The sequence below is a fragment of the Microcebus murinus genome, chromosome 2, assembly GCF_040939455.1.
Source record: "Microcebus murinus isolate Inina chromosome 2, M.murinus_Inina_mat1.0, whole genome shotgun sequence".
Taxonomy (NCBI): domain Eukaryota; kingdom Metazoa; phylum Chordata; class Mammalia; order Primates; family Cheirogaleidae; genus Microcebus; species Microcebus murinus.
Window position 1 is genome coordinate 39,921,652 of NC_134105.1, and position 22,265 is coordinate 39,943,916.

The following is a 22,265-nucleotide window of genomic DNA, read 5'->3' on the forward strand; positions in this document are numbered from 1 at the left end:
AAAATTATTAAATTTTGCAAATCCTAAACAAGTTATCAGTGAGCATTCTATAACATAAAGACTATTTAAAAATTACCAGTTCTTCTGTTTTATCAAAGAAAAAAGCATTCCATCCATCAACCATTCTCTGTGGAATCTGTTTTCCATCAAAGATCTGCAAAAAAGAAATGTAATTGCATTATTAGATTTCAAGTTATCCAACCCAAATGCCCAAATACTCTTATATCATTTTATAATTTACCTATAAAAGACATACTGAAATACTTCTTCCAAAAACAAGTCAGGATGGTGTAATTTGATGCCAAGTAATTAATGAATAAAATGTATCTGAAAGACCAAAGCTGGAAAAGGATATCTTAAGAGCATCAGACTCCAAATGATATATTTGATGTTATTTGATGTTACCTATTTGGCCTATCAAAACACATCCAGTCCAAGATTAATGAAGCAAAACTAAAAAAAAAGAAAATGAAAATGGAAGTTTCATCAAAGGATCACAGATGTACAAATGCACAATAGATAATACCTATTGATTGTGTGCCCACAGGAAATCAACAGACCTGTTTTGATTTTAGTACATTTAATCATTTATCTATATCAGATAAGTCTGAAAAGCACTCAGACATTGATTTTTTAATGGAAAATTAGGTAGCTTTCCCTGACATTTTGGTACAGATTATAAAATCTTCATTATTAATTATGAATAATACATAATTCACTGTCCTAGGGACAGAAGGGAAAAAGGGGAAAAGAAATACTATTTTACAAGGAAAAAAAGGAATCCCGAAAGATGACTGTATAGGCACGACTGACCTTCACAAGTAATTTTGAGACTTTTATTCTAAAGGAGGTTTAAGAAAGAGATGCAATAAAGTAGAAAGGTACAATAGGTACACAGCCAGAAGACCTCATTTCTGGCCTCAGTCCTGCATAATAGTGATTCTGGGCAAAACTATTATCCCTCTAAGTCCTCAGTTTTCCCAGTGAAAAATAAGAGATTACATAAATTAGTCATAGTTTACAAATTTTATTTTTAAGGTACAGAACCCTTTCCTAAAGTGGAATCTTCTTGGAAGGTCAATATGTAAAACGTAAAAACAGAGGCACTCTAAGAGAAGCCTGTGTGGAGAAAACATACCACACCTTTTCTTTATGTAGCTCCCCCTTCCCCACAAACACACGAATGCACAAACACACACACACACACCCAGGATATAGTTAAACCAGACTACAATTTAAAACTACTAGATAAAGTAGGCTCCATAGCCCTTTTCATTTTTGATGGGACAGTAATTTCATTTTTTGGTACAACGTAAATGGTATTGTGTTTTTAACTTCAGGTTCTACTTATTCATTGCTTGCATATAGAAAAGCAATTGCATTTTGTATATCTTGTGTCTTGAAAACTTGCTTTAGTTGCTTATTCATGCTTGGAGTACTTTTTGTCAATTCTTTTAGGTTTTCTATATAGATGATACTTCACTCTATGCATCTTCTCATCTATATAGAAGATATTCTTTTAGGTTTTCTATATAGATGATCATAAAGGATATTGCAATAGATACAGATGAGGAGATGCATAGGGTGAAGTATCATCTATATAAAAAACCTAAAAGAACTGACAAAAAATACTCCAAGCATGAATAAGCAACTAAAGCAAGTTTTCAGGACACAAGATATACAAAATGCAATCGCTTTTCTATATACAAGCAATGAATAAGTAGAACCTGAAGTTAAAAACACAATACCATTTACATTGCACCAAAAAATGAAATATCTAGGTATAAATCTAACAAAATACATACAACATCTACATGAGTAAAACTACAAAACTCTTATAGTCAAAGAAGAATGAAATAAATGGATGGATATTCTATATTCATGGATAGGAAGGCTTAATATTGTCAAGATGTCAGTTCTTCCCAACTTTATCTACAGATTCAATGCAATCCCAGTTAAAATCCCACAAGTTATTTTGTGCATATTTACAAACTGATTCTAAGTTTATAAAGACAAAAGACCCAGAATAGCCAACATGATACTGAAGGAAAACAAAGTTGGAAGGCTGAAACAATCCAACTTCAAGACTTACTATAAAGCTATCATAATCAAATATTAGTAGAAGAATAGATAAATAGATCAGTGGAACAGAAAAGAGAATCCAAAAATAGACTCACATAAATATAGTAGACTGATATTCGATAAAAGAGCAAAGACAATACAATGGAGCAATAAGTCTTTTCAATAAATGGTGTGGAAATAATTGGACATCCACATGCAAAAAAAAGTGCATCTGGACATAGACCTTACACCCTTCACAAAAATTAACTCAAAATGGATCATAGACCTAAATGTAAAACACAAAACTAGAAAACTCCTGAAAGACAACATAAGAGAATTCTCACAGTAGGGAGGGGCTGTAAAAAAAATAAAAACATAAGAGAAAATCTAGTTGACTTTGATTATAGTAATGATTTTTTAGATACAACACCAAAGGCAAGATCTATAAAAGAAATAATTGACAAGATGGACTTCACTAAAATTAAAATTTTCTGCTCTGCAACAGACAATGTCAAGAGAATGAAAAAAGTCACAGACTGGGAGAACATATTTGCAAAAGACATTTGATAAAGGACTATTATCCAAAATACACAAAGAACTCTTAAAACTTACCAGCAGTAGGAAAACAACCTACTTAAAAAATGGGCCAAAGACTTTAACATATGCCTCACTAAAGAGGACAGAGAAATGGCAAATAAGAACATGAAAAGATGTTCTACAGCATGTCAACAGGAAGATGCAATTAAAACAATGAAATACCACTATACACCTAATAGAATAGCCAAAATAAAAAACACTGACACTACCAAATGCTAGAGAGGACGTGGAATAACAGGAACTCTCACTCATTGCTGGCAGGAATGCAAAATGGTATAGCTACTTTGGAAGACGGATTGGTAATTTCTCACAAAACTAACCATACTCTTACATACGATCCAGCAATCCAACTCCTTGGTATTTACCCCAAAGAGTTGAAAACTATGTCTACACAAAAACCTGCACACAGATGTTTATAGTTGCTTTATTCATAGTTGTCAAAACTTTGGAAGCAACCAAGATATCCTTCAGTAGGTAAATGGATAAATAAACTATGGTACATCCAAACAATGAAATACCATTGAATATTAAAAAGAAATGAACTATGAAGTCATGAAAAGACATGGAGTAATCTTAAAGGCATATTACTAAGTGATATAAGTCAATCCGAACAGGCTACATACTGTATGATTCCAACTATACAACTGTGGAAAAGGCAAAACTATGGAGACAGTGGTAGCCAGGGGTTGAGGGGAGAAGATACAACTAGGCAGAACACAGAAGATTTCTAAAGAGGTGAAAAATTATTTGTATGGTACTATAATGATGGATACTTGTCCAATGTAAATAGGATGTAAAACACCAAGAGTAAATCCTAATGTAAACTATGGACTTTGGGTGATTATAATGTGTCAATGAAGGCTCATCGGTTTTAACAAATGTACCACTCCAGTGGGGTTAAAAATGAGGGCAGGGCAGCTACATATGTGTAGGTGCAGAGAGTATATAGGAAATCTCTGTACCTCCTCTCAATTTTGCTGTGAACCTAAAACTTCTCTAAAAAAAGAAAGACTTTAAACATACACACACACACATACATACATATCACCCAACATAGATTCAGCAACTTAAAATTTTCTGTTAGGAAAGGATATTTAATTTCTTTATTTCCCTTATACTGTTTATGTAAAAGAGGGAAGGAAATGCTGCTAAAATCACATGTATTCATTGGAATTTTTTTAAGCTTACTAAGGCCATCCAACACCTACCATATGGCTTGTTATTTTGTGATTTTCTTTTTTTTTTTTTTCTGATAGAGATGGGGTTTTCATTAGAATTTTTTAAGCTTACTAAGGCCATCCAACACCTACCATATGGCTTGTTATTTTGTGATTTTCTTTTTTTTTTTTTTTCCTGATAGAGATGGGGTTTTGCTCAGGCTGGTCTTGAACTCCTGGTCTCAAGGAATCCTCTTGCCTCGACCCCAAAGTGCTAGGATTACAGGTGTGAGCCACGGCACTCAGCCTCCTTTTTTTGTTTTTGTGACAGGGTCTCACTCTGTTGCCCAGGCCACTTGAGTATAGTGAAATCATCATAGCTCACTGCAACCTCAAACTCCTAGACACAAACGATCCTCCTGCCTCAGCCTCCCCCGAGTAGCTGGGACTACAGGTGCATGCTACCACGCCTGGCTAATGTTTTATTTTTTGTAGAGACATGGTCTCACTGTTGCCCAGGCTGGTCTTGAACTCCTGGGCCTCAAGCAATCCTCCCGCCCTGGCCTCCCTGAATGTTAGGATTACAGGCGTGAGCTACCATACCCAGTCATGACTTTCTTCTTTGCCATGACTATAAAACTGTATGTAAAATCAGAATATATGATTTTCTAAACAATTCTGATGCCTGTCTCCTACCTCAAAATAGTCGCCCTTCTAAGAAATTAAAACTGGATTCCCCCTAATGTCTATAAATCCATTTTGAACCAAGAATCAGGAGAAACAGATGGATGATTTGGAACCCTTTTCCCCCTATTTCAGATAATATAAACTGGCTACAAAAAAGGACTCTATGAAGTACTTCAGAAGTCACAAAATTCTCAGTGACTATGAGTATGATCTGTTTCTGTTAATGCACATTTTTATGTTCAATGTAATTAACATGACTTTAGAAGAGAGGAGGAATAATTTCCTTCAACTTGACAAGGAAAGGTTTACCAAAGTATGCATAAGAATAAATCAAACTTCTTTGCCAGGCAGGAAGACAGAAAATACTCTAGAGAGAAGAAACTTATAAACTTGCATCTTAAGAGACTATAAAATACATGGGTTCATGGCAGACTACAAGAACTTCACAATCACCCATAGCACTCTAAGACTATAAAATTCAAAAATGTCACAAAAGATATTCAATGGTTCCATTCATCTAATATTTTTTTGGTAGTCTTTATTCTTCTATAATAAATTTTTCAACAAGGCTCACTGTTTAATTATAGCATTAATGGAGGAGAAAATGTCACTAATGATGGAAAAATCTTTCATGGTGACATGAAGTGAGCAAAATCCACTGCATTTAGATCCAATGTTTTCACAAAAACTCCTTTATATTTTTCTTAAACACCTACCTCCTGTAGAACAGGGATAACAGGTGGCTTTCTCTGCTGCAGAAAGTACAGCACCATAAGGATATATGCATATGAAGATAAACTTCCTCTGGAAGCATCTCCAATGTCACATCGCTAAAAAAAAAAAAAAAAAAAAGCCATAATATTGAAAATAAAACGTCAGGGTCTTATTCCATGCAGAAATATGGATTACTCTGCCACATCAAGTTTTTTAACACATTGAACTGACAACTATCTAAAAATTCAATAAACTTTTATATAAGAAGTGGGGGGGAAGCACTCTCATAAATTGTGGGTGAGAGCATAAATTAGTACAGACTCTATGAAGAATAGTTTGGCAATATCAAAATTACAAAAGCACATTTCCTTTAACCTAGCAATTTGATTCTAATAATATGCTCTGCAAATATGCCAAAAATGTGTGAAATGACTAAATAAGTTTTTTTTAATTGCACCATTGTTATAATAGCAAAAATCAGAAATAATTTTAGGTTCATCAATAAAGCACAGGTTTCAAAAACTGAGAACTATCCACACAATATAATAGCATGCAGTCGTGACAAAAAGAACAAGGAATGCCCAGGAGCTCAAGGCTACCTTGGGCAACCTAGTGAGACCCTGTCTCTTACAAAAAAAAAGAGAAGAACAAGGAAGTTCTTATACTAATATGAAATGATCTCCAAGATCTATTGCTAAGTAAAAAAAAAAGTACAGAAGAATGTTTTCAGTGTGTTTACATCTGTAATAAAAAGGAGGTAGGAAATCTATTAATTTGCTTATACTAGTATAATATATTTCTGAAAAGATACAGAGGAACTTTTAACATTAATTGCCTCCAGTAAGAGGCATTGGTTGGCTAGGAGACAGGTGTGGAAGGGAGATTTTTCCATTTTCCACCACAGACCCCTTTAGTTCTTTTGAATTCTAAAGATGTGAGTATATGTTGGATATTTAAGTAATTTTAAATTTTTTTTAAAAACCCACCTAAACGAATCCTCAGAGACTGCTTTCCTTGAGCAAGGATTTAGCTCATATCTGTATTTAAAGGGAAAGGGATGATTTCTCTGACACAAGCCACTTAGTTTCATTACCAAACTCCAAGTAGTTATAACAAAACTGTCATGCTGGAGGTATCATGTGAGGTAAATCTTAAAAAGTAGCTGTATCAAGTCTTATATGTATTTTTGTGCCTGCATGCTTTTCCTTTCTAAGATACTCTCTGTCCAGAAACAGGAATATCTAAACAAATATGCTTTCCTATTGGACAGAGTAAGCTTTCTGAAGTGAAAATCTGATCAAGTCTCTCCCCTACTAAAATTCTTTTACTAACACTTTCATAAAATTCAATATTTACTGAGCAGCTACTAAAAGTAGACACTACAATGAACTAAAGAAACAGAGGTCCCTGCCCTCAGTTTACACATTTAGCAGAAGAAAAAGAAAACAGTATTCAATGTTATAGCAAGTGTTATAATAGAAGCATAAGGTTTTATTGGTATTGTTTTGTTTTCTTGTCAGAAAAATTTATCACTAAACCCAAACGTTTCCTAATGCAAAAATTCTTAACTAGGATGGTATGCCAACTCCCATGCCTAGGGATGAAAATCATCACTGCACTGAAAATTTTTACTACTGAGAAACTGATTAGTATAGTAAGTTGCACATGGTAATAGAGCACACATAGGAAAAAGATTAAGAATCGCCCTACCCTGATAGGTATCAATTCAACCCATTTAACACTATCATTTTTTTAAAGCTCAAGTAGATAAAACTGAGACAATACTTTTCAGAAGTCTGACATCAATATGATTCACTTTAATTATTATGAATAATATAACAAAGCAGATCATTAACTTATTCATACATACCTTAGCAAACACTTTCATAGTATATCCCAAATACTGCACTCTAGGATCAATAGCTGCATAAGTAGCTAGCATTCTTGTGTTATGTTGAGCCTAAAAAATAATTACACATTTGAAAGCATTTCAAATTTTTAAAATTCAACCTTAAAAATCAGATAAAAAGATATAAGCCAAATTAAAAAATACATAAATGTAAAACATAAAATACCTATTAACAAGTCAAAACTAATCTTCAACCTGAAGGAAATATCAAGATGACTGATAAAATACTTTTTCATTATACTCCTCACATTTGAAAGTTTTAAACATAAAGCCATAGTTAGTAATTTGCAAACTTTGGAAATGAAAAGTGTAACTATACCCGACCTATAAAAAAGAAACTTACCAATGTATTATATAAACTGATATCGCCTTCTAACCCACTTCGTCTGTGTTCAAATTTTACAATAGGCACTTTGGCAGTAGTTATAGGCAAAATGTTTCTTAAACCTATTCAAAAAAATAAAAGACTTCAGAAAGTTAAATAATTTTCATGATGTTAAAAAATATTTTCTTTTGTTTTAAAGCTAATATCTAAGATTCATACCTGGATGTCTCTTAAGAATTTTTGCCAAATTTTCAATTATCTCCTTACAATTTAATTTCTAAAAAACAAAACAAATAATAAATTAAAGTTTGTCTGACTCAACTTGGCCTTGTGTAAATTCTACTTCAATCTAGAAATTCAATACTAGCATTTGAAATTTCTAGCCATAAAGCTCTATATAACCTTGCTACTTAAAAAGTATGTGGTTCACAGACCCACAGTATCAGCATAATCTGAAACTTGATAGAAATGCAGAATCTCAGGCCCCTCCCCAGTCTACTGAATCCAAATATGCATTTAACAAGATCCCAAGGAAATTCACATGCAAATTAAAGTTTGAGAAGCTCAAAGACAGGAGAATAATATGGTTTTCAGTAAGTGAATAAATAACTAGAGATGGGTTTGGTGAAGACAAAGCAGTATAGTGATTAAGAACATAGGCTCTGTCTGAATTTAGACAAACTTGGATTCAAATCTTGAATCAAGATTCAAGTCAATACTTTATTGACTAGCTGTGTGACTGCCCAGACCCCCTTAACCCTTCTGAGCATCACACTGTATTTTATAAAATCAAGATAATCATAAACTCCTGCCCTATAGAGTTGTTGGGAGGATTACATGAGACACGTATATAAAGCATTCAGCAGCATGTCTGGCACAAAATAAGCACTTTAAATCTGTGAGCTATTTATTATTGTTGTTATTATTATGTTGATGAAAAAAAGAAAGATACTCCTATTATTACCAGCATTTATTTCTCCAAGCAAATTCTTACCTCTGCAAATTTAAATGTCTTACTTCTTTAAAAACCAGAGACAGGAGAGTTGGTATGATAATGATAATCATAATACAAGGAACAGGGAGGATAATGGTATTATAAGTTAACTGGATTAAGCTGAAGGGTATAAATATCAATTCCAATGGTGATTAGTAAGGTACTTTTACATATCTCTGACAAGCTCCTTTTAGCTACAAGAGAGCAGTAGCCGTAGCACCTTAACTTGGGGATTTCAAGGAAATCATTAGTTACTAATTCATGCACAATAAAATGAACAAAAGAGGTAATTTTTCTTTTTATTATACAAGGATATAATTATGCTAAAATTTTAAAGTTTCAATTATGGCTCATCAGAAAGAAAATATTCTTTTTTATTGTTTCAACTTTCCCATGTGAATGGCACAGAGTATATAATATGTAATATACAAACCCTTAGAGATTAGAAGTCTGATCATTAAATTTTACCCAGAACATTACCTAAAATTCTAACCTTCTCCCTGGGTAAAAATCATTTCCTACTCCCTCAATTCTTGCTCTTCAAAATGGACAAGAGCAGCCTCTTTCCAAGTAATAGCACTAAGTAGAAGTTAGTTAAGGAGAAATAAAATATTTGCAACTTTTCAGTTTTTTTATAGAACAGGAAGACAGTAACACCAGAAGTAACTTCTTAGGGCCAGAAATAAAGATCCACCTGGCATCACTGCCATCTTTACTCCAGGTCTAACAATTTCAATATCTTTTGAAAGAACTATTTCAGCAAAGCATTCTATTCTGCTGAATTCTTTTATAAAGTAACAGAGGCTATACTGACACCACTACAGATGCCAGAAGCTTGGCCTCACCCCAATCTTGCAAGCAGTCCCTTATTTTGAAACATAAATACAAATAGCTATGCTGGTAAAGGACTGAGCATCTACAAGAATCCCTTCCTTCTAGTTGCTGTGAGGAAGGCCTCGGACCCTTCTTCCCTGTCCAATCAGTCCCTTTCTTCACTGGAGCTTGGACAATCTCATTCCCATTATTAAGGCCTGGTATACAGAGAAGGAAAGCATAAGTACCCATTCTCACTGCTGAAATTGCACTGGGGGAAGGTCGGCTCCTGGCATCTCACGGTGGAACTCAGAAAGCTTTCAATTTCAGAAAGTAGTGGTTAGGTTCTACAATACTATTAGTACTATATTCAGCTACATTATGGGTTAAAAAATTACAGAGAGGCAGTGAGATACAATGGAAAGAGCATAACTCTGGAGTCAGACAGACCTGGGTATGAATCCCGGCTCCAACAATTACTAGCTGTGTGAGCTTGGGCAAGTCAGTTTATCTCTCAAAGCCTCAGTTTCCTCATCTGTAAAATGGGGGAAATAATACCTACCTCGAAGGTGGTTGTAAGAATGAAATGAGATAATGTATGTAAAAGTGTATACTGGGAACTCAATAAATGTTAGTTCCCCTTCCCACCCAAAATGAGTTTCTAAAAGCTGTCCTAGAATATCATTTATAACATTACTTCTATGGAAAAAATTGTGTGTACGTGGCCAAAAATTACAATTAACTGTTAGAACACAACCCATTTATAAATCAGATGACCATCTGTATTTACTATCTATACTGATACGAAGATATCACCTAACAGAAGAGATATAGGAAGACAGAGTAAGTGAGATCATCGGTGTTTACCACAAAACTGAAGCACCAGCTTCTCACTGGTTCTAAATGAAAAAATTCCAACTTTATGGCATATTAACTTTTTCCCAAAATTCATTACAAAGCACTTGTAATTCTCAATGACATGGCTTTTACATCATAAAATTACTGAAACAGTAAATTTACTTAAGATTTGAATGTCTTCTAAATTGATAATGCTAATATTTTTATATTCTAAACACTGCTATTATTAATATATTTGTACAAAGAATGACACCATTTTTTATCAATATTGCATACAAAAATAAACACAGATTCATCATTGGGAGAAAATAAAACTTCCACATCCCTTTCCAAGCACTAACTCTTACCTCTGCATTTTCGTGGCCCTCCAGGGTCATACAAATATCCAGATCACTATCACGAAATCCAAATCCATTCTTTGAAGAGCCAAATAAACACAATCTTGCCTTCTCTAAGCCAAGGAAAACAAAAGTCAAAAGTCTTATAATTAGCAGGAAAAAAGAGTCTTCTATTATCTACCACAAGGTGATCTTATCCACTTCTATGGCTTGAATTGCCTACCACCGGAAGATACACTGAGAAATTCTAAAACACTTATCTTAAGCCCAGATCTCTTGCCCAAGTTCCCACACCAATATACTCAACTGCTTTTTCCACTTTCCCATAAATATCATAAATTCAACATGTCTAAACTATCAACTTCACCTCAAACTTCCTATAATCCCTATTCTCAGCAAATTGCATCATCATCCACTCAGTTATCTATTATTGTTCCTATTATACCCATAATCCCTATTCTCAGCAAATTATATCATCATCCACTCAGTTGCCCAAATCAGAAATATAGGTACAATTCTTAACATTTCTCTCTCAATCTCTACATCCAATCAATCACTAAAACCTTTAGTTTCTTCTGACTTATCTCATAAATCCATCTACTTTTATTTATTCTCAACATCACTACCAATAGTTATTATCAATATTCGGGACTGATCTCTTAAAAATAAATTAGTTCTTTCAGGGCATAATTCAAGTAGGTTTACAAATAGCACCATAGCATACAGAATTACTTCTCTTCCAAAATAGAGTGATTAATCCACATGATATAAATTATGACAGGGTTATCCCTTCACACTCAAGTCTCATTCAATAACAGCTACCACTTCAAACAAGCAAGGTTTTAATAGGTTCGGATTTTTCTTCCTATTCTTTTTTTTACTTTAAAAAAAAAATTGGAGACAGGGTCTTACTATCTTGTCCAGGCTGAAGTGCAGTGGCTAGTCACAGATGCGATAATAGCTCACAACAGCCTTGAACTTCTGGCCTCAAGCAATCCTCCATGTCAGCCTCTCGAGTAGCTGGGACTATAGGCATGTACCATGGTGCCTGGCCTATTAATACTTACATAGATTACACATTTAGGTAACAAATTCTGTATTTTCAAAACTTAATCCTCTTATCTAGTTCTGATGTCCTACTTGAAATTTCAATGAAAATTGAAAGACATAAAAGAAGCTACACTCAACAGCAAGTAAAAATGAGCACAAGTTTAAATATAATAGAGACTTAGATTTGGTCAATACTTTATATACTAACAAATATAATAAAAAATGGAATCACGTAACAGATCACATTTTTTTTAAAGTACAAATACATTCTGATTATAAACCAACTCTTTATCCTTACTTATTAAATATTTAGCTACAAAACTCTTGAATCTTCACTCCCACGTGAAAAGCCTGCTCCTCCTACTATATCTTTGCCATCTCAGTTGAACAGCATCACCCAACTATTAAAAGCAAAACTTTGAAACCACCCTTGATGTCTTTCTTTCTCTCACATGTAATGCATCAGCAAATTCTGTTGGCTCTACCTTCAAAATATATCCCAAATCTGACTACTTCTCATCTACTCTTCCATATCAATATTTTGTCTCTCATCTGGACTTATACAACAGCCTCCTAAATATTCTGCTTGCCTCTACTCTTATGGCCCTACAATCTATTCTCTCAAATCATGTCACTCAATGGCTAAAAACCCTCTAAAAGCTTCTCATTTGGCACTCAAAATAAAATTCAAAGTCCTTCTACCTAAGGATTGAATTCATAGGCCACCTCTCTGACTTCACCTTTTATTACAGTCTACCTCTAATACTCCACTCCAGCTACACTGACCTCCTGGCTAGTCTTTAAAACATGCCAGACATAATCTAGTCTTGTTCTCTCTACAATGTTCTCTCCTTGGATATTCATACAACTTGCTTCTTGATATTATTCAGGATTCTGTTCAAATGCCATCTTATCAGAGAAAGGTATCATAATATCCCATCACTTCAATAATTTTAGCTCCTGCACCTTAACAGCATTTACTATTTGATGATATAATATTATATACTTATTAGTCAACTACCTGTCTCCCCCTCTGAAATATAAGCTTCATGAAGGCACCTCTTTTATTAGCACAGTATCCCTAGTAACTAAAATAGTACCTGACACAGAACATTCAATAAGCATTTTTTTAAATAAACTCAAGACCACGTGACTATAGTAACAAAAGCCATCAATTTTTAACCTATGACATACCATCATATTCTTTTTGAATAAACTTTTCCAAGCCAATTAAAATTTGCTCCCTGTTGTGTTGTTCGGAGAAAGGTGGTGATAACTCATCTAGGTTTAAAAAAAAAGAAGAGAAAAGTAAGGAAAATAGAGTTGGAAAATATCTTCAAGTTTTTACCTTAAAATTTTACAGTTTTTTAAATTTTAAAATTTTTACAATTTCTTCATTATTTGTTGACTTCTCTGACTTTAAAACCATAAATGTTACTGGGGAAGGGGCAGAGGGACAGCAGAAAAATAATTTTTGAAGATCTATGTACATTTCACATGATCGTTTTCCGTATATCTACAAATGCATTTTACTTCTTCAAACTATTTAATACTGTTTTCTTCATACATTCCACTCTCTCCCATATCCATACTTATTTCCCCTCTGTTAAGACTATATTCATATTGTACATTAGGAACCAGGCCCATTCAAATCTAACAGTTCCCTCAACTGCCTGATCAAGATTCCATATAAAATGCTTTGCCTAACCACAGCCTTAAATGCTCTCTTCTTAATTCCACTTCTTTAGTTCTCCAAACTACATGCCAGGGTCCAGCACCTGTTTTGATATTGTTCTTTCAGTTTTTTAGTTATTTCATTTAAATTCATCTTATTATCCCAAATAATACCATACATTCCTTACAAAGTCTTTTTATCATCCCCAAAAGTTAATACAGTAATAGGAACAAAGCAGTAATTTATTAAGAATTTGCTATTATGAATTAAACTAATAATCAGCTTTTGAAAAATAAATGTAATTATCAGTGGTTACAGAGGAGGCGGAGTTGAATAAATGAAATACAGGAAATTTGTTTTCAGGGCGGTGAAACTATTCTGTGTGATACTCTATAGTGAATACATGACACAATGCACTTGTCAAAACCCACAGAATTCTGCAGCACAAAGAATATGCCTCAATGTATGCAAATTTTAAAAACCTATCCAGGAGGTCAGGGGATCTCAGGATGTAATGCAGACTGTGAAAGAAGAATCTAACTACATTACAAACATGAAACAACTTCACTAAATGGAGTAGGGGAAAAGGTGTGCTGCTATACATATGTAATAAAATGGAACAATAAGTGGGTGGTAGATGGTGGGAACCAGGTATCTCACTACTGGAGTGGGAGTTTAAAGATAAGCAAGGAAAAGAGACTAGAATGAGCCATATTATAATGGATTAGAATTAGAAGTTCAGTACAAAGTTATGTTTAGCTTAATATAGGTAAGATGGTCACATATATCATAAGTGTAGGGCCCCAAAGCAATGACACCCCAGTAATATCAAGCACACCTAGTGTTCGGATCTTGGATACTAATACAATAACATGGATGAATCTCAAAATAATTACATTGAGTGAAAGAAACCAGATCAAAAAGAGTACATTCTGTGTAATTCCATTTATACAAAACTCTAGAAAATGCGAATTTAATCTATTGTGACAAAAGCAAGTAAGTGGTTGCCTGGTAGGAGGTAAGGATGGGGAAGGGTAGAGGGAGGGATTACAATGGAGCATTAAATGTTATGATGTCAGAAATTTTATCTTACCTGGACACAGCAAGTAATTCATAAATGTTTGCTGAGTAAAAGTATATTCTAGGTACTTCACAAATATTTTACTGAATAAAGGCATGCAAGGCTTTCCCCAAAATACCTTTATAGGCTTATATTTCTCTCTGCCTTTCTTATACCCTACACCAAATCAAAGGTAATTATTCCTTCAAACAAATTATACACTCTATGTATGCTTTTATGCATAATGTAAAAATGCAGTTCAAAGTCCATCTCAAATACCACATCATTAATCCTGATTGCTCTAATCCATCCTAGTTAAAATTAATTGCTTACTCTGCATTTTATTTACCACTACTATAGCATGTAACACATTCTGCTTCCAATTATGGGAATTTACATAGTCTTGTACATCCATCTAGAACACTGTTGTCCAAGAGCACTGCAATGACAGAAATGTTATCTAGACTGTCCAATGCAATAGTCACTAGCCACATGCAGCTACTGAGTATTTGAGATGTGTCTAATATAACTGAGGAACTTAATTTTTTATTTTTTAAAATTTTAGTTGAATTAAATTTAATAGCTGCCATATTAGCTTAGATCCACAGTCTAAGCTCCTTAAAAGCATTTATGACAGACCCCTATACATAGTAATCATTTAGTAAATATCTGTGCTTGCATCTGCAAACTATTCAAAAACCTTTACCAAAACAAAATGTAAGCAACCTGCTTTTAAATTAGAAAATAAATAAATAAATAAATATTCAATATCAAAGAAAGACTCTAATCCCAGTAGTTGTACTAATAAAAAACTTACCAAAACATCTTTTACATACTAAATCAAGTATTTCTCGAAATCTGTTTGTCATTGGTGGTAGAGGTTTTAGATCAATTTTCCTGAAATCCTCTGGGCAATCGTTTTTTGAATGGCCATCCTTTTTGCAGATGCTGCATACGATAGTTGGCGGCTATACAAAGGTGAAAAAAAAAAAAAACTAATAATCTAATAAACATTTGAGGGACTTCATTACTTAGAACATGAATCCAAAATTTTATGTAACTCAGTTCTGGTAAGCTATGTTTTCAGAAGGTAAAAAACACAAAAGCAAAAAAAAGTTAATGAAGTGCAGTGTTAGATATAAAAAAAAAACTTTTTCTTTCCCACTAAAATGATACCAAGGATTAAACTTATCTGAAGATGTAAAATACAAAAAATACTAGGAGATGCAAATGGTATGGGCTAATTCAAACAGCCTCATCAGCTCCCAAAACGAAATATGCATTATATTTTTATTTTACTGAGATCTAGCAAAGTAGGCTATAAAGAAATTTTAAATTACACCTTTCATTTCACTCCAAAAATTTTCTGTCTTCAGATCAACCAATCATAGAATCCTCACTTTGCTAGCTCATTCAATTTATTATATTAGCACTCAAGAAACCAAACTATGAACTGACCTCAAAGCAAATTAGCTTCATACAAAGAACAATGCATATTTAATAGCAACAAAATGAACTACAAATCATATACTACCATTCTAAGTGTATTATAGTGGACCACCAGACAGGTGGTTAAAACAGTAAAAATTTATGCTAACTAGCTGAAAAAAATACACATGGTTAAAGAAGACCACTATTCTTTTCCTTATTGTAATATACCTAGATCCTAGAGTTAGTGTCTTCCTCCAGTTTTAGCCTGGACATTCACATAACCACGAACTCTGATGCAAATTATACACAGAAACCTATTTGTGGTAACGCTACACTGCACAATATCAGCTTTCCAAAGCTTTAAAAAAAAAAAAAAGACATATTTAGCCAGGAAAATCTAAAAAAGTTAAATAACTAATAAAAATAAAAATTGGAGAAACAGTACTTACCTTAAATCTTCAGAAAAAAAGTATAAAGTAAAATATAAACTGCAGCTATATAATTAAGAAGTTTTTCTAAAAATCCGTCATGTATTTTTATCCTTTCAAGAGTCCACAGGCCCTAAATACTACAACCTACATAAACTGCAACCAATGTGTACTCATGTAGAATGAAGAAATATTGCTTACTGTGAGGGGAAAACGGGGAGGTGTTGGTCAAAGGGTACAAGGTTTTATGAAAATAAATAAGTTCTGAGCCGGGCGCGGTGGCTCACGCCTGTAATCCTAGCACTCTGGGAGGCTGAGGCGGGCGGATCGCTCGAGGTTGGGAGTTCGAAACCAGCCTGAGCGAGACCCCGTCTCTACTAAAAAATAGAAAGAAATTAATTGACCAACTAAAAATATATATACAAAAAATTAGCCGGGCATGGTGGCGCATGCCTGTAGTCCCAGCTACATGGGAGGCTGAGGCAGGAGGATCGCTTGAGCCCAGGAGTTTGAGGTTGCTGTGAGCTAGGCTGACGCCATGGCACTCACTCTAGCCTGGGCAACAAAGTGAGACCCTGTCTCAAAAAATAAATAAATAAATAAATAAGTTCTGGAGGTCCACTGTACAATGCAGGGCCTATGACTAACAGTGTTGTATTCTTAAATTTGCTAAGAGGATAGACCTTAAGTGCTCATCACAAAAGGAAAGAGAAGGAGGGATTTTTAGAGATGATGGACAAGTTTATGGCATTCTAATGATGTTGATTTCCCAGGTATACACTTCTCTCCAAACACATCCCATTGTATACATTAAATATCTACAGCTTTTTGAATGTCAATCATATCTCAATAGAGCAGATTTAAAAACAAAAAAGAAATACTGCTTAGTAATGAGATTAAAAATCTAAAAGCTGGGAGGCCGAGGCGGGCGGATTGCTCGAGGTCAGTAGTTCGAAACCAGCCTGAGCAAGAGTAAGACCCCGTCTCTACTATAAATAGAAAGAAATTAATTGGCCAACTAATATATATAGAAAAATTAGCCGGGCATGGTGGTGCATGCCTGTAGTCCCAGCTACTCAGGAGGCTGAGGCAGTAGGATTGCTTTAAAAAACAGCCTTAAAAAAAAAAAAAATATCTAAAAGCTTGTCAATAATGGATAAAATAATAAAACTAGATGACTTTACAGTCTTTTAACATTCTACTTGTCTTGGCCGGGCGCGGTGGCTCACACCTGTAATCCTAGCACTCTGGGAGGCCGAGGAGGACGGATTGCTCCAGGTCAGGGGTTCGAAACCAGCCTGAGCAAGAGCGAGACCTCGTCTCTACTATAAGTAGAAAGAAATTAATTGGCCAACTAATATATATAGAAAAAATTAGCTGGGCATGGTGGCGCATGCCTGTAGTCCCAGCTACTCCGGAGGCTGAGGCAGGAGGATTGCTTGAGCCCAGGAGTTTGAGGTTGCTGTGAGCTAGGCTGACACCATGGCACTCACTCTAGCCTGGGCAACAAAGTGAGACTCTGTCTCAAAAAAAAAAAAAAAAACCATTCTACTTGTCTTATATATGATCTGTATAACCATTTTTTCATCTAGATGATGATATTTCAATTATGTGCATTGCACCTGAAGCAATGTGACTTAGCTAAAACTTTATTAACACAGCAGTTATTATTTATTTTCTGTTCATTAGGGTATTTTCTATAGACTTAACAAATTAAAGTTCAGATTATACCACTTTAAAAGTAAAAAAGTTGGGACTCCTATAATTTAAGGATTAAGTCAAAATCCAGCAAAAGTCTGTGGCAGAGAATCTGGATTCTTCATTTTTTTGGATTCCAAACCTAGTTTCCCTCAACTACCTTTAGTATGCTTATACTTTCCTCTCATCGAAAACAATTCTTTAAAATAGAATACTATAATTTATAAACCTTGTACTCTTTTCAGAAGAAAAACAATTATATGTATAAAAAAAGCAAAATTTAAAATATTAATATATGCTGCCTTTGCCAAATTATTTATCATAAAATATCAGATGAATTCTTTTACATATGAGAAATTAAAGAAAACCAACTAGTAATAGAGTCATGAAACCTTTTGGGGTTTTATATATATTATTTAAAAGCAACTATAGAAAACATTCAAATAGTAAAAGACAAATACATGCTGAAATATCATTCCAAAACAATAGTAACTACTATACAAGCTATTCTTACATTTCTGAATCTAAAAACTATTAATATAAAGAAATACAGAGTCATACAACAAAATCTTACAGATTGATTACAAATTGTATCCTACCTTGCCAGAAGTTAAAATAAACTTATCAAACACATAATATAATTCCTGGGTGGGGAGATTATCGTCATCATTAAGGTCAGATGCATCTTCTGTAGCTTTGCAGTTGCAAGAGGTAGCAGATGTGTTGGCACACACAATCTGATGTGAACTCTTCGTTGCTAAATTTGCCCTGCAGTCTGTTCCACCAGATTCACCTGAGTCAGGGGACTTAGATAAATCAAAGCAATTACACTTGCTGAGCTCCTTTTTTAAACAAGTTTCTGAAGGTGCTAAACCACCTTGTATCTTAACCGATTTTGGTTCTAATTCACTGCCTTCACTGGTAGAAAGAGATGAAGATTCCTGTCCACGGTCAGCCAAATCTACTTCATTTACCAACAAACTGTCATTGTCAATAATACATCTCTGTGATGTACATTCCATTTCATATTTATCAGGTTGATCTTTTTCTGCATTTATTTTTTCTGTGCTTTCCCCAAGCAAAATGCAACAGTTGGTTGCCATATTGTCAGACTTCATTGGTTTCTTATTGCTTATTTTCCCCTTTTCTCTTTTCTTGAAGTCCACTGCAGACTTATTTCCACCCTTCCTCTGAGGACAGGCAAAATACCGATAAGCTGCCCTGAATCTCTCCACAACATATTCATAAACAAGCTGGCTGTTTAAGCTCCGTGCAACATTCCTCTTGACTGAAAATGGATCTAGTAAAAAAGAAAATGGTCAATAGCTAAGTCTCTACTAACAAACTACATTTCCAAGCTTACACAAATAGATCCTAAATGCTAGATTGTAAGAAGAGTACATTTTCCCAAGTTTTTTCTAAACTAAGGTCTCAACGAAAGTTGCTGAAAACTAAGGAAAACACAATAGCAATATATTTTCCTTTGTTTCTCCCATAAAATAAAGGGCTAAAAGGGAAAGAGAGAAAAGAACAATAATAAGGTAACTAATAAGAGAATGGCTAAGGCCAACTCAGTAATAACAAAGTTTCAATAATGAAACTGCTGGAAAAAGAAGCTATGCCAATATGACTCCTATACACTGTCACTGAATAAAAATTTTAAAGCTCCAGGACCCATTAATAATTTTCATCTCTGGTCATAGTATTCTTTCATGTTAGTTATATGCTCTTTTCAATTTAAATAAAATATAACCTAAAACTCTCAAATGTGAAAAATAATAATTTTAAGGTTTAACTTTGGTGAGATCAGAAAAAGAAGCAGAAAAAAAAAGTAAAAAAAGACCAAAAAAGTAAAAATTATACCAAAATTTAAACTCTGATCCAGTCTGAAATGGCAGCCCTCAAAAGTCCTACATCGGCCGGGCGTGGTGGCTCACGCCTGTAATCCTAGCTCTCTGGGAGGCCGAGACAGGCGGATTGCTCAAGGTCAGGAGTTCGAAACCAGCCTGAGCAAGAGTGAGACCTCGTCTCTACTATAAATAGAAAGAAATTAATTGGCCAACTAATATATATAGAAAAAAAAATTAGCCGGGCATGGTGGCACATGCCTGTAGTCCCAGCTACTCGGGAGGCTGAGCCAGGAGGATCGCTTGAGCCCAGGAGTTTGAGGTTGCTGTGAGCTAGGCTGACGCCACGGCACTCACTCTAGCCTGGGTAACAAGTGAGACTCTGTCTCAAAAAAAAAAAAAAAAAAAAAAGTCCTACATCAACTACACCCTTATCATTAATAACATATAACAGACTTCTGCAAATGTGGGCCTATCAGATTTTGAATACTTAAATATAAAAAAAGAAAAAGAAAAATGAACAAGTGCCACCCAAACGACAATATATATGTTCTCCGCTACTAAAGATCATTAAGTAAAAGGATTAAAGGCCAGGCTTCAAATTGTTAAAGTTAGGGCATCTGTTCCTTTTTGCTGCTATTTAAATCCATAGGCTTTAAAAAGCTTTTCCTGCTTTTTAAAAAGCCTTTTTTCCCGGTTTTCAAAGAAAAAGAAAGAGGTAACAAAAAAAAGAAGAAGAAAAGAAAGGGAGGGAGGGAGGAAGGAAGGGAAAAAAAAGAGAGAAATTATGGAGTCATCAGGCTTTATTTATTTACTATGTGTAAGAGAGTATATGATGTGAGTACATGTTTGAGTGTCTATTCCAGAATATTTTCAGAATATTTCTGGGTTTAATTAACAGTAGAGAAGGCCAGAAAAAGAGTAAGGAAACAGAATAAGGTATAGGCTAACCAGACTAAAATGATGGACATAAATTCAATTTCCTATCTATAAATATGAGTGAAATGCTGTGGAATTTAAATTTTTGATTAGGAATGTAGAAGTCACTCTAGGCCGGGTGCAGTGGCTCACGCCTGTAAACCTAGCATTCTGGGAGGCTAAGACGGGTGGATCATTTGAGCTCAGGAGTTCGAGACCAGCCTGAGCAAGAGTGAGACCCCGTCTCTACCAAAAATAGAAAGAAGTTAATTGGACAGCTAAAAATATAGAGAAAAAAAAATTAGCCGGACATGGTGGCGCATGCCTATAGTCCTAGCTACTTAGGAAGCTGAGGCAGAAGGATTGCTTCAGACCAGGAGTTTGAGGTTGCTATGAGCTAGGCTGATGCCACAGCACTCTAGCTCGGGCAAGAGAGTGAGACTCAGTCTCAAAAAAATAAAAAAAAATTTAAAAATTATTAATTAATTTAAAAAATAGAAGTCACTCCACTAATTTCTGTATCTCCAAAGATACTAATGTTCTTGGGACTTGTTTGTCAACATCAATTGTTCTATTTTCCTTTAACTTAGCCACATTTAACAGATGAAATACTTTAGAAGACAATGAAAACTGGACTTTAAAATTATAATTTAACATAATCTTATGACACAAATTTATTCAAAAGAATGTTTATGTAGTGTTCATAACTTATTTTTCTGTATTTCTGTTGTGTTCATAATCACTTCTATTTTTCTGTATTTCTGATACTTTTCATAATTAAAAATAAAAATAAAGGCATAAAATAAGCTAATAATCTAACCGATATAATACTTATTTATATATAAAGAAACCTTTAAATAAGTATTAATCCTATAAAACTATAATGGACTTGACACAGAATTAATTAAATATATAAAAACCTAATGGCATATATAGTGCTACAAAGCCAAGAGATAAAATTTATAACATTGAATTTAAAAACAGATGATTGATTAAAGGCACACCAAATATATTCTCCAACTGAAATATAAGACATCATCATCTCACCTTCGATGGCTATTCGCCTCTTAGGCCAGTTTTTGTTTTCTCTTGTTAAAATATCTCGTATCCGTACACATATGACATATTCCTCCAAAGCAAAATCCAGTGTGTAAAATTTTAGCAGCTCTAACCATAATTGTCCCAAGGATACCTGATTTGGTGTTGCCAATGTTAATGGAGACTGGAAAAGAAAAAATACTTTTCATTTAAGCTTCAAAACTACAGCATCAATGAATTTTCAGTTAGAAAAGACTTTAGAGATCACATTTTCAAAAACTGAGAATAACTGGCCAAAAATCCGTCAGTGGGAGGCAAAGTTGGGAACAAAGTCTCAGTTTACTGACTCCTAGGAATTCTGTATTCTTTCCACCAAACCAGTGATTCTTGGCCCTGGCTACACATTAGAATCACATGGGAAGCATTAAAATACCCTAATGCCTGAATTCCACACCAATCTCACATTCTAAACCCCTCCCAAGATTCTGATTTAACTGATTGGGCTATGTAAGGGACTGGGCTATGGGATTTTTAAAACTCCCTAAAATGATTCTCATGTGTAGCCAAAACTGCAAACCATTGCATAATAACTACTATAGCTCCTCATTACAATACTTTTTAAAGCTAAGTAAATGCCCTGTCTTTCAAAAAACTAATTCCTTCATTT

At 34.2% G+C, this 22,265-nt stretch overlaps 1 protein-coding gene across 10 annotated transcripts in view; it reads right to left on the minus strand.

Moving 5' to 3' along the window:
• The window catches only part of TUT4 (terminal uridylyl transferase 4), a 113,884-nt gene that overhangs the window by 20,371 nt on the left and 71,248 nt on the right, over positions 1-22,265 (minus strand). For all 10 annotated transcript variants that reach the window (XR_012915300.1, XM_075998398.1, XM_075998415.1 and 7 more), the window contains 10 exons: positions 21,608-21,782; positions 18,395-19,095; positions 15,056-15,206; positions 12,698-12,784; positions 10,463-10,566; positions 7,670-7,727; positions 7,469-7,572; positions 7,087-7,176; positions 5,219-5,332; positions 77-154 (listed from right to left, as the gene is read on the minus strand). Coding sequence is in view for 9 of the 10 variants with exons in the window: in XM_075998398.1 (XP_075854513.1) it covers positions 77-154; positions 5,219-5,332; positions 7,087-7,176; positions 7,469-7,572; positions 7,670-7,727; positions 10,463-10,566; positions 12,698-12,784; positions 15,056-15,206; positions 18,395-19,095; positions 21,608-21,782 (1,662 nt within the window). In the remaining variant the exon portion in view is untranslated. The remainder of the gene's footprint in view (positions 1-76; positions 155-5,218; positions 5,333-7,086; positions 7,177-7,468; positions 7,573-7,669; positions 7,728-10,462; positions 10,567-12,697; positions 12,785-15,055; positions 15,207-18,394; positions 19,096-21,607; positions 21,783-22,265) is intronic.